Source organism: Saccostrea cucullata, unplaced genomic scaffold (genome assembly GCF_032062105.1).
Source record: "Saccostrea cucullata isolate Sc308-1 unplaced genomic scaffold, CSIRO_AGI_Scuc_v1 ctg497, whole genome shotgun sequence".
NCBI lineage: Eukaryota > Metazoa > Mollusca > Bivalvia > Ostreida > Ostreidae > Saccostrea > Saccostrea cuccullata.
The window spans coordinates 196,189-210,284 of record NW_026927325.1 but is presented as its reverse complement, the minus strand read 5'-3'; the positions used below and the strand labels follow the sequence as shown (position 1 = coordinate 210,284).

The 14,096-nt window shown below is 33.2% G+C and overlaps 1 protein-coding gene and 1 non-coding gene across 2 annotated transcripts; both read right to left on the bottom strand.

Annotated features, from left to right (window-relative positions):
* Positions 1-203: 203 nt before the first annotated feature.
* Positions 204-9,683, bottom strand: LOC134274083 (hydroxymethylglutaryl-CoA synthase 1-like). The gene is made up of 9 exons (XM_062756330.1): positions 9,447-9,683; positions 7,024-7,472; positions 6,775-6,900; positions 3,525-3,689; positions 2,907-3,066; positions 2,307-2,477; positions 1,898-2,124; positions 933-1,070; positions 204-466 (listed from the first exon to the last, which is right to left on the bottom strand). The coding sequence occupies exons 2-8, from the start codon at positions 7,460-7,462 to the stop codon at positions 934-936; spliced, it is 1,425 nt and encodes a 474-aa protein (XP_062612314.1). The 5' UTR covers positions 7,463-7,472; positions 9,447-9,683; the 3' UTR covers positions 204-466; position 933.
* Positions 9,684-10,144: 461 nt separating this feature from the next.
* Positions 10,145-10,218, bottom strand: Trnat-agu (transfer RNA threonine (anticodon AGU)). The gene has a single exon. It is a non-coding gene; the product is annotated as a tRNA-Thr (tRNA).
* Between the last annotated feature and the right edge of the window lie 3,878 nt (positions 10,219-14,096).

Genomic DNA, 14,096 nt, shown 5'->3' with positions numbered 1-14,096 from the left:
CGTGCACAATATGTATTTAACAGTTACAATGTGTTCTTCTTGAAATTTCTTGTTAAAACTTTAGTTTGCTATCATTATTTCAATCATATAATAAAACAGTTATTGCTGTTTTTTTAGGTCAATATGATGATTTAGTAAAACCATGAATATTGTACAGTAATTGTATAATATTAATTTTTAGAGTAAAACCATGATATCAGTATATGCAGGACAATATTTATTGTATAATAACAAAATTTTTATCTTTTTTTTCACAAAACATAACATGGGTTTACAAAAGCATATCATTTGATGATTCAGTGTCAATTCCTTCATTTATAAGACATAATATAAATATGCATAAAAAATTCGTGTAAAAGAAAATTAAGCAAAATAGGAATAGAAAAATTCACTAGTATATTCATGCATTCTTATGTAATAGATAAATCTAATTTAATCGCATATATCATAGAACACTTCACATCAGCTGAAATAAAAAGAAAACAGGATATTTAATGGACCACTCACTCTGTACACAACATTTTATTCCAAATAATTTCTGATATATTAATTATCAAAGATATACAATAGTTTAATAACCCACTCCCCCAATTAACTTCTTCATTTTCTAAACATGTTTATCTCAGATCATTTCAAAAGATTTTCGATCACCTTTCTCAAAAATTAATTAAAAATATAAAGCTGTAGTAATTTGTCCATGGAAATCATAGAGGATATATAGTAAAACAAAGTGCCAAAAAGAAAATTTTGATAATGAAATATGAAAGCAATGAACATCTATTCATATTTTTTTTCATTTCAATTCATAATTTGTTTTACAATCTACAGGAAATGAAAATCAGTTTTTATAAGGATGACATCATCATAAGCATTCTTGCTACATATCCCATTCCCCTATATGGATCTTAATGGAGTTTCTACTAAATAAATACCTCAGTTTTTGACATTTCCATTGGGTATCTGGACTAAAGGCACTCTATCATACATTCTCCTGTACATACTGTCAACCTCTGTTAGGTACCACGTCCCAGGGAACAACTCTTTGGTGGATCCAACAGGAGCGTAGGGAGCTACAATGAGTTACGGACTGTTATAATAAAGTTATCTTCTGTATAACTTTATCTAATCATCATGTGAGGTTGCTTCAAGGAAATAAACATCTTAATTCTAACGAAAGTTTACTCCCGACAGAATAGTATATCAAAATTTCAAAAACAATGCACTCAAGTTGAAGTTTTTAAAGGTGCAACAAATCTTTAATTCAAAGCTCAATGCCAGATTTTTTTTCATGAATTTTTTTTTTTTTATAATTATTTTTAAACTATTCATACTTTCTGCATTCTCATAAAATCAACTTGTCAAAAACAACAAAAAAAATCATGCCCTACTAAACTTCTACATATCAAGTGATTATTAGATACTAGTTATATTTAGGTCAGTATGTAAACATCACCCTACTTACCATCCTTAAGAATCAGGGATTAATCTAGGTTTTGGGGGAAACTACCCTTTCTGGAGAAATTGGGAAATTCATCCAGGGTCTGGGAACCACTCGAGTGAGTGCAAGGCAAGCCCTACTTGAGGGCCAATTGAATTTCAGCATTTTTATGACCATTTAAAGTGCATAAAGTTACAAAGTAAAACCATATTTCTCATATACTGAAACATTTTACTTTGATTTTTCAGTTTTTATGAAGGGAAAAAATTTTTCATTATTGTATGGGGAATATTTTACTCATCAAAAGAGGAAAATGAGATCTTCAGGGGAAATTTTCTCTAGGGAAAAAATACCGAATATCGGTAGTAAATATGCCCTAGATTTATCCCTGAGAATACAAACAAACAAGAGGTAAGATATAAAGTAAAACATACGAAACTTAAACACCACTACACACACCTTTGTTATGGGTTTCTTCTCTAAGTTTCATGGTTTTATCAAACTCTTCTGGAGCTACTTTTACCCTGTCATGTAAATCCTTTTTAACATTAGAGAGATTTTCTAAGAGTTTATGAAATTTTGGTCCCAAGTCTTTGGTTATTCTTAAAGAGAACATGGCTGATGCCAATCCTGAGCCATAAGAAAATAACACAACTCTGTGTCCAATTAAATCTGCAGGTGAAACACTAAAAGAAAAAAAACATGAAGTGAATATAAGATAGCGATGAATAAAAAACATATATAACAATATAAAAAGAACTGAATAGTTTTGCAAGTGAAGGGAAATAAATATCATTTATTTAGAATTTTAAATTTATCACTTACATTTAAACAAAGGGAAATAAATCTAACAGAAAGAAAAAGTTACCTTAATAGGTAGGAAACTAGCCCCCCATATAGGGAGGGTGTGTACATGTTGCCCACTTGATTAGCTAGGAGTAAGGAAGGTTTGGTTTTAGTTGTAAATAATGAGTTACTGGCTGTCATCAAGGCTTTCTCAGCATCACGATCAAAGTAACTGTTCTCTAACTTTAAGTTTCTTTTGAAAAAAAAAGAGAAATATAAATGATTAATATCAAAATATACTGTGAAATCACTTATTTTTGTGGGGTTTTAATTTTCTTAGTTTTCAAGGTATGAAATGATCCACAAATTTATTTCCACCATGAAATGTAATTTTTCACCGATATTACTACTAAACAATTCCTCATACATAAAATAACTGTAGATTCTTACTGTCACAAACCCATGTTTTTTCCTCAAACCACAAAAATTTGACCCCATGAAAATATATGATTTTGCAGTACAGTGTACATTAGTTTTAAAGTCTTTCAAAGAGGTACAACCAAGAAATTGCTATCCCCCTTTTGAAAAGTGATCTTTTCATACCAAGCATCATTTTATAAACTTAATAAATGTCTTATCTTAAAGCATGGGCAAATACACACAATATTATTTTTTTCTTTACCTGAAAGACTCTAACCCTGCATATCTTCCAGAGAAATCTGGAGAAGGTTCTTTAAGGAAGTCATTGAGGAAAACTCTTGCAAATGACTTCTGTACCAGTTTACAGTATGGTGAATGAAAGACAAAGGCATCAGCAGAATCTATAAGACTAGCATTTTCCCCTACAAAAGAAATTTTGATAGATGATTAGTCTTTGTTGAATGTTTAAATGTACTGGAAAACATTTCATTCAATCACCACTTTTTTTTAAGCAAGCACTTATAACTTTGAAGAGAGCTTATACCAGCAAGTCTTCAACTACTTTTGGATTGGAGATAAGTCTAAGCAACTCAGAATATTTGCAATTAATTTTTTTCTTCATGAAAATCAGGAAAAATGAACTATAATAAACTATACTGTAGTTGATGACAAACATTGATATCTGCTTCAATGTCATACTCAAAAATATCATATGACAAAGGAGTACAAAGAAAAATCATTTCAATGACCAAAGTCCAAGTGCATGTATCAAAGGGCATAAAATCCTTTCAAGTATCTACATCTTACAATTACATAAAAGTCTTTAACAGAAGTGGAAAACCCTTAGCTTTGAGACAACTACACATAACTGCAGTAATACCAATAATTCCGGTCTGTGTTGCTCTTTGAGTGTAAGCCTCGTAACACTTGTCCAAGGCATGTAGATAGCACTTCACAGATAACTTGCCGTCCACCAATGGATATTCTGAGTCCATGTTGGGTTTGTAAAAATCGTAGGCATGCTGCATATAAATGCTTCTCACTCCTGTAAAACAAAGATCCTCCATAACCTTAGATATTTGTTATACATGTATGTGCATTTTACTTTCATTTTTTGATACTCCAAATATCCTGTTTGTAAGCATACCTATGAAGGGGGCAGTAATGATATTAATTAAGAAAATTGGCAATCCTTCTCAAACTCATCAGGACCTTCAAACAGATTAGAAACAAGTGATACTTTTTCAGTGAGATTAACTTAAAAAGTTTTTGACATTTTCTCTAAAGAAAGTTTTGGCCAGTACAATTATGATTTCAGTCAACTTGATTTAGACCTGCGTCAAGTAAAAATATGTACCAGTAACTTATAAAAGGTCCAACCAATCATTAATACTTCATGTATACATGTATAACTTTGGTTAATTATGCTGATGTTAGGAAAACTTAATTTCTATTTACAAAATACCATTATGCTGCCTATATGGTGCAGTGGTTACAAGATTTTCTCTAGAGTTGTGGGGTAAAGAGTTTACCCGGTATCCTTACATTGCAGGTTCAAATCCACTGTGTTACATGGAGGCTGGTCCTTCAGAAGAGACCATATAAACTGAGGTCCTGTGTTGCAGTAGGTGGTGACACAAAAAAGATCCATCAATGCTTAATGGGCATAAATGCCTTGCACAATGTACAAGTCTAAATTTGCAGCCCTTCACTGACAAGTGGTGGCTTCTCAGTATGAATGAAAATTTCTTGATGGGATTAAAACCAAACTAACAAGCACCATAACTTATTATTTTGTATTTTAAATAACCTAGTTTTACACCTTACATATATAAAACTGTAAGAAAATTATGATGCTCATGAGAAAGTACAATAAAGTACCATGAACTGAGTGATATTTCAGGTCAAACACACTGTGTATCTACAAAGCCAGATGGAGAGTAAACATACTTATCTACCTTGTCAGCTCAGGTGAGGCAGATGTGAAATTTTATTTGCATGATAATTGTTCTCACATCCATAGAAAATTGTTTTTTACTCCTTAAGAAGTATTTAGCTTACCATATTTGTGTAAAATCAAGAAGTAATACTAATGCCCTAATAATTTTTTTTTTTTTTTTTTACAAGATCATCAATGCACAAGATAAAACAGTGCACACTCCTCTCCTTCAGAGTTAAAAAAAATTATCATCAAAATGCAAACAAATAATTTAAAACAAATTAATTTTGCACACTCCTCTCCTTCAGAGTTACATTACATGCATATTACTTAATGTCCCATTTACCTTTGATCTTTATAATCTCTTTATGATATTAACATCTAATGACCTTAAAAGGGTTTATCATTTAGCAATTATACATTTTTATTCTCTATATAAATCTCTGATCTAACATTGTCCATCTATCAACAAAAAATGCAGACAGTGTCAATGATTTGATAACCCCAAAATGTATTTCGAAGTGAGATTATATTATATGGTCAGTTTAAATATGAGGATGGGAACTGCTGCAATAGCATAAGGCATACAATATGCATGATTGGTACCTGTTAAGAAGGTCTTACTAAACTACTAACTCACACTTACACTGTATTAAGCAGACATGGAAATCTTCAAGTGAACTGCCAACTGACATAAACTTTTAAGTTTAATCTAGTATGTACACTGAAGTGTTCACTTATTACTAGTATTTCAAAGTACTTTCATCTGCCCATGAAAGCAAGTAAACAATACTACATGTTGTGAGTATGAACTAGAGTGACCTCTACCATGGTTATGTGACATCTTGACCGTAATAATAAATGTCCAAGTAAACAAGATATCATCTTCCTACAACCTAAATTTGGGACTAACACATTAACTTATAGTAAATTGTTTAGGGAGAGACAGAAAAAATAAAACAGCAAGGTTTTTAACATTTCTTTGCAAACTTATAGCGGATTTTTCACATTTCATGAAAGAAGTATTTTTTTAGATTAATTTTTTTTGCCTGCCATTGCCTTCTTTTAAAAATATCTTTGCTAACAAATAAGAATCCTAATTTTGTTCAGGACCATGATCGTCTTTGATGTGATTCATAAAACAATTTTATCTGCTCAAGATCCTTCCATCACTTTCTGAATGGTATTGAGTACCAATTATTGGTATGCATATTCCTTGATCCAATTCGCCCCTTTTACATATATTTGCCGAGACCATTTCATGATGTAACATTTTACTATTTTTTAGAAATATCCCTTATTTCTTAAATATAAGGTATAGATATAATTCAATTTTTTTTTCATTAATTGATAAAATTCATAAAGTAAAATTATTCAAAAATCCTAAATAATGATTTTTTTCCCAATTTTATAATGGTGAAGTCAATTTGAATTAAGCTGTTAATTAATAAACTAATCCTAGTTGGTTGAAATGAGATGACATAAATTTGAATTATGAATGCTTACTGAATCCATACATTAAAGTTTAATAGATGACACCTTTTTCAAATTTAGGTTGCAAAGGACTAAGAGGATTGACATAGTTTTCTAATTATATAGATAGAGTGATCAAAGCTGCAGAGGAGGGAGAAATCATCCCTCTTATGCCTACTACACTGGGAGGTGAAAATCTGGACTTTGAGCCCAGTGTCCTTGTACCAATCCCACTTGATAAATAAATCCCCTTTGTTTGATATGTAAATAAGTAGGTTAAACATGTTCATGTTTGGAAAACAGATGATTAATATGATTATGTGGATAGATTCAGAAGTGATTTCTATGCATTCATGAATACATTTCAAATACCAAAACATTTTTAATAGTCTGTTTTAACCACAGGCCTTTGGATCGCATAACAAAATTTGTGTGTGTATATATTTTTTTTTTACATCTCAATTTTTTTTCTAAGCGATCTAAAGGCCTATGGTTTTAACTATTCCCTGCATGTAAAACAGGACATTTCAAGTATATTAGCAATTCAACTAAACTTGTAAAAATTCAAAATATCTATTTTTAATATAAAGTTACTGATATTCTCTACTTCATGTACATAAATTTTGGTGCCTTAAAGCACCATTCAAGTTGTGAAAGTGCAGAGCTAATTTCTTTACTTCTAAAAATCTTCCAGATTGACTGCAGTGATTGTACAAACCTCTGTCAAAGACAAGTGGTGCATCCTTCCCGATCAGCATGGCTACCGCCCCAGCACCACCTGTACAGCGGGCATTACCAGTCGCATACACCGCAATATCACCAGCTACAACCATAGCATACCTCCCTGGAAAGGAATCAAAAATTATTCATATAATAAGTTTTTATTTTTTTCAACCAAGCCGCTTTGGATCTTGAGGTATATATTCTAATTAAAGAGAGTTTTTTCGGAAAAAAAAGAGCATTTTACCATCCCAAGAACTGGATTCAATCCAATTTATTGCATTAAAGAGTGCAGAAGTTCCACCAAAACAGGCATTTGTTGTGTCTAACCCTTCCACACTGTGATTCCCACTGCTCTCGAACAGCTGCATCAAGACAGTCTTAGTGCTCTTTGATTTATCAATAATGGTTTCTGTTCCCACCTCCAAACGTCCTATGTCATTATATGAGAGCTGATTTTTCTCTACCAGTTTTTGTACAACAGTTAAACAAAGTGAATTAATATCTTCTCTGTCAGAACAAAATCCCATTTTTGACTGTCCTAAACCAATGGTGTATTTTCCTGTAGATACATTATCAAAAACTTCAAGTTCAGCCTGGTCTACATATTGTGATGGGAAATAGACTTCCACGGCAATGATCCCTACATCTGTTGGCCATGGCTCCTGTGGGACTGTACCAGGCATGGTGCTGGATCTAAAAGTATAATATGTTATTTAAAAATATGCATGTGTGAGGTCAATATATTTTGATATCAAAAAATTTGGTTGACATTTTACTGATACTTTCTAATCTTCCTTGAAGTTAGCTAAATAAATGAACTTAAAGTATGCTTGTTGAATTGTTGTTGAAGCATTCAATATTGATACATCATCAGATTTTAAATGATTTGAAACAATGTTGATAGTTTTCCTAAGAATCCATACTGGTTACAGAATAACCCTTGGGTTCAATGGGAAACATTGGCCAAATCTTCATACTCAGCTGCAGTAATTTTTTAAAACTGGGCAGGAATCTTGTCTGCTATGCCCCAAAAGGGGAAGCAGGCATAAATAAGTAGAGAAAGTAAGTAAAAACTGAGCTGTATTACTCTAACATTAACACTAAGGGGAAAGTTTATATAATATTTAATGAATGGAAGACTGTAAAGACTACGAGGGTTGTTAGAAAAGTTCGCGGACACATTGAATTACAGAAAATCTATTGTGTACTGTGAATTCAGTTGAATTTCCTACATTTTGTTAATTGGTATATAAAAAATCATGTCCATATAATAAAATCTTGAGAGAGGGATTCAAAATGTTGACGTGGACCACACCACAACTTATGCTTTGTTCTATATATCTGGTTTCTTTGATTTTTCTTATCTTTTTTCTACTTTAAAATTGAATATCTATATCAAGACATGTTACTTTCTACTATAATGTCTTTTGTACTGCCATATTATGAGATCCTATGCAGTTAATCGATCAGATATAGCTATGCAAAACCATATAGGCGCAACGTCCATCGACAAGGGGATATTGAAGTATCGGTACCACCAAAATGTTAATCCTTCCTCCTTATGAAGCTATGACCATTTTAAAACTTGATCTTTGTATGTGTAGGAAATTTCCGGCAGCATCTTGAACATTTTATTCTCTTTTTAGACATTTTCCTGTCTGCACACTTAATTATTACGTAGTGCAGTGCTCCATGACGCTCAATGCAGTTCTTTTTGGCACTTATCACTTATAAACGGCTATAAAACAGTCATATACACAATTTAATTCAAAATTTCTATGTTGTTTCCTGTAACAGGTTAAATATCATAAATTTCTTTGCGCTACAATTGTGCAATTTTTAATTTTATACTGTAAACGCGCCAAAATGTAGCATGCTCCGTGAAGAAGATTTATCAAAATAAAAATGCTGTATTTTTTTCAATAATCACTAGAGCACCAAATTCTTGTATATTTATTGAAAAAAAGGTTAAGATTTTATCTACCAACAGAGCTACTCATGCCCCTGGTAACCATTGCACGAAGTGACGAAACACTCATTAAATGTACTTTATACCAGAATAAATTTATTCACATCAGTTCACATGCAATAAATTTTCTCTCATGATGTTCTGTGAAATTTAAAAATATCTTTGAATAGAAATTCTCCTTTTCATGTGTAATGGTATGGGCCGTGGATATCGGCCTGGATAGCTCAGTGGTTAGAGCACCTGACTAGAGATGCAGGGGTCCACACATACATTTTCTCCTTTCCTGTTACAGATTTGGTGCCGTTGACCACCCCTGGAATTGCAGGTGAAAGTCCTGCCAGAGGGTAAGAAGAACTTGGGTTGTGTCTTTGAGGGCGAAGACCATTTAAGGAGGGAGGAATGTAATGGATATCGGCCTGGATAGCTCAGTGGTTAGAGCACCTGACTAGAGATGCAGGGGTCCAGGGTTCGATTCCCGGTCCACCCATACATTTTCACCCTTCCTGTTACACAAGCAATGATAAATATTTTTACGTAACACGAAAAATATTATATTATTTAAGAGTCAACCTCTAGAATACCTAAAAATGTATTTAACATTCTCAGCATTTTGATTATTAGAGTAAACTATAAGTAAACATGATAAAACACACGTTTTTAAAAATCCAATAATAGCCATTGCATTACTTTATACATACCGATAGCCTTTATCTAACGCAACATTGAAATTTCTGACCACGTGCGACTTGTTCACTAGTTTACAAACTGTGCATACGGATATAAATAGTACTGATCACTTTCTTAAATATAGGAGGTTACATTGCTTACGCTTATATATGCAATAAATTTTTAAAACACAAAAGTCATTAATATTTTTAGAAAAGTTCGTAAGGTCGTTGATCGTCTACAAAACAGGAAGTTGGTCAATTTCGACAGGTGCTCGATAAGTCATTCGACACATTATTCGTTTTGTCTCATGTTTTATGCGCTTATAGCCACTGGAGAATGATTCATATCTATTAAAATTCTCTAAAACAATTATGTTACTTTTAAAACCAGATGTGTGTTTGAATGCCAAAGTTTGGAGTGTTAAGTTTATGTAGTCGGAAAGGAGAAATGCACGAAGAAAACATATGGCTAGACCGGGAATCGAACCCGGGACCCCTGTATTACTAGTCAGGTGCTCTAACCACTGAGCTATCCAGGCCGATATCCACGGTCCGTAAAGCCTGAACTTCTACATTCCTCCCTCCTTAAACAGTCTTCGACCTCGAAGACACAAGTTCTAGGGCCCTGCCAGGAATTACTAATTTACACGTACACTGTAACCTGAACAAAGCCCCCCACACTGGCCACCAAATGTAGCAGGAAAGGAGAAATGCACGAAGAAAACATATGGCTGGACCGGGAATCGAACCCGGGACCCCTGTATTACTAGTCAGGTGCTCTAACCACTGAGCTATCCAGGCCGATATCCACGGTCCGTAAAGCCTGAACTTCTACATTTACATTAGATCTAACCAATATAAAAGTACATGTATTGTATTTCAACTATGATGTGCACTGGATCTCTCCTGGGAAAAGTCAATAATATAATGTATACATTGTGCAGTATACCGGTATTTCTTACAGAGCGAGAGGTTTTTTTTAAACTTAGCGTATCCATAATTCTTATAATAATTTGCACGTATTTAATAGAGTTGTTACTTTCTTCAAAAGTATAATTTATGCGCACGTGCAATAATTCCTCTGACTAAAATAATCATTGTAAATTGATCAGAAATATCTTCAATTGAATATTGTAAGGTTCAACAATACAGTTATTCTTAAGTTTAAATTCTTTTCTTCGAGCAATAATTTCACAATATTCGTTTCCTCTATTTGAATGATGCACACATCAAATCTAATTCACGCGCTCTGCCTCATAAACACGAACTGTTGTGCACATCAAATCAATTATAAATTTAATATAGACTAAGCAAATCTTCCGTATTCTATACACTTTTTCTCAAATTCAGACCAAAAAAAAAATCATAAATGCATTTTGTCGTAACATTTTTTGAATAAAACTGGAGTTCAGAAAAGATCTGAAAACGATCGCTATTTCAGCGAAAACTATCAGCACCTGATATTTACACTGGACAAAATTGCTAACGCACCACCTAAAAAAATTAAAATTTATACCCTAAAAACTTGTTTTAGATGTATTTAATGTTTACATAGGTGGCCTTAGTTATAAAATAGACATTAGATGCCCAAACAGATAAATGGATCCAATGTTAACTGAAGCATAGCTGGTCTTTAGAAATGCTTAAAAATCGTACTCACGCTTTTTGGAAGAATAAATCTTACTTTCTTTTTTGTGTTCTTATTATTGTTGCATGTGTTCATAAAAACTCACAAAAAAACGGACGGGGTATGCGGCGTTTGACCACAGAAGAGCGTGGCAGGGCAGTTGGGATGGTCTCTGCAGGGTGTTCCTTTAGAGAGGTAAGTTAAAACCTAAATAATTTACCGATTGTCGATGATATTTGCTAAAACATGATGCAGCAAGCTTATTTAATGACAAAAATATCTTTCTAGGTAGCCACAGTGTTAAATAGGCACCACACATCAATTGCAAGGTTGTACCGGAAATTCGTGCAAACCGGAAGTGTGATTTCGCCGGGTAACTACTAGACAAGACAGACACATCGCATTATCTCACCTGAGAGACAGAGGCACCACAGCTGTTGCAACATCAACGGTGATCATTGGTAACCATCAACGCAACATCAGTGCGCAAACAGTGCGAAATCGGCTTTTGGTTTGCGGGCAAGACGGCCATTTGTTGGTGTTGTATTGACTCAAAGACATCGACGGATCCGACTGCAGTGGGCAAGACGACATTTGAGATTTACTCGTGCTGATTGGGCAAATGTCTTATTTACCGACGAGACAAGGTTCAATTTACGACGTTCAGATGGAAGATTGAGAGTCTATCGGAGGAGAGGCGAAAGGTACAGTGCACCTTGTGTGAAAGAGAAGGGACAGTTTGGAGGAGAGTCTGTAATGATCTGGGCGGGCATTTCGTTACACACAAAGACTCAGGCCATAATCGTGAATCAAAATTTGAATGCTCAGAGATATCAGGATCTCATCATCCGTCCTTGCCTAATACCACATGTGAGAGCAAATCGCGGGATGATCTTTATGCAGGACAATGCTCCGTGTCATACTGCAAGGACGACAAGAGAAATGCACAACATCAGGGTTTTAAATGGCCGCGATCTTAACCCCATTGAGAATTTGTGGGACGAGGTGGATAGGCGAATTCGTTGTGCTCAACAAATCAGAACTACAAAGGGACATTTTGAATGAGTGGAACAATGTGCCACAAAGATTTTTACATAATTACATTAATTCAATGAGGCAAAGATGCCTAGCTGTTATCCGAGCAAATGGAGGCCATACCAGATATTGAAGTGTGAATCTCATAATTGGGGGTACCAATGTTTCATAAACTGTGCTCAGCGCAACTGTTCAATAACTTTGCAACAAATCATGTTTTATTTTCTGTATTATAATAAACTATTAAAATAATATACTAATAAGATTTTGTTGCGTTCAAATTTAAAACGAACAAAAAAATAGTAAGTAGTGCGTTAGCAATTTTGTCTAGTGTATATAGCAGATAAATAAAAAGAAATATCCTTTTGCTTTTCAGAGACAAAAAGTGTAAAAAAAAAGAATGATAATAAAATTAGGTTTTACAAATCAAAAAAAAAGCACAGAATTAATGTGCTTCAGTGTACTTACAGGTACATGTGGACAGGAACCCCACCCCGTTATATGACCCCGGGCTTGTTGGAATTTTATATAAAAAAAAATTATTATTCTTTTTAAATTTTATACTTATTACACCTACTTATCATTAATACCATAAGAAAAAAGAAAAGAAAAACCCAACAAGCCCGAATATTGCAGGGGTGTGGGGTGTGATTGGGGGTTGTCCTGTCCACAAGTACCTGTGTATTCTGTATTTCTGTATATTTTGACAAATTAGTAGTAGTACAGATTATCAGTGAAACTTGTCCAATGACAAACGTAAACAAAAGTAATAAAGAAGCGCGATCACTGAAAATATGTAACGGTTTTAAACATCCTTAAAAATAAAAAAAAAAATAAAGCACTTCAAAACTATAGACCTTTTTATTTTTAAAATCAGTTGAGATACTAGTATTTCGGACAATGAATTTATCCGCACATAGATAACCAACTGTATTATGTACTAAACCCAGTAACAGATTATTTAAAATAATGATTTACGTACACGTTTTTTTAAATCAAACCAAATATATATATTGACTGCCCAGAGAGGTCTTTAACAGTTATAATAATCATTTTAAATAATACATCTCCAGGATGCAAAAGTTGTTCATCTTTCACAAATTCATACAATGGAATGTACCCCATCCTCATAAGGTTTATCGTGTTTACTTATCTTGATCAGTTTATATAGTGTTATCGTGTTGTCAAATACTGAAGGCTGATTAAATACAAACAAAAACAACTTATCTTATCACCAGATTTATCAGATTTAAAATTTACCGATCAAAAAAAGTTGCATATGCTGTCATTTTCTTTTGTCACGCTTACAATTAATCTGGCTGTACACAATAGAATTTTAAATATATTTTGGTCAAAACCTGATTGAAAATTCTGCTTTCTTTGTCCTATATCTAGCTACTGGCCGTTACTGGTACTTAAAACAAGTAATTTAGGACTTTGTCAATTGGGGATGGTGTTCAATGGACTGTACAAATACGTAAAAAAAAATCATAGCCAATCCAAAAGTTGTCCGAAAATTATTAACATTGAAAATCTTTGAAAGAGGGGTCTAAACGTCGTAGAATCAGCAAAATTGGGCTCTTCATACAAGTACACAATGATATGTATTTGACAAATCTAAATTAACTCCTTCACATATAAGACTGTTGTTGATGGATGCCGGGCATAATGATCACTTCAATCAAATATACGCACATTGTACATATATTTCTACTCGAATAAACTGCATACAATCTATACTTATGTTTTATCATTTTAAGAAAATAAATTAATCGAAATTCCTTCTGTTTTTCAAAATATACTTTTGACGGGAAAAAAAACGATTTTTTGTTTGTCTGAAATAATAAAAGAACTTTTATATATTTAACATGCATTTGATTTCATTTGAGTTGCTGCAAAAAGTATGTCAATCGGATAAGGTCAACATGATGGTCACGTGTACAATAGCACATGCACCTATATCCTATCATGTTCGAATTCAATCCCATTAAAATTTAAAAAAAAAAGGGTCGAAATTT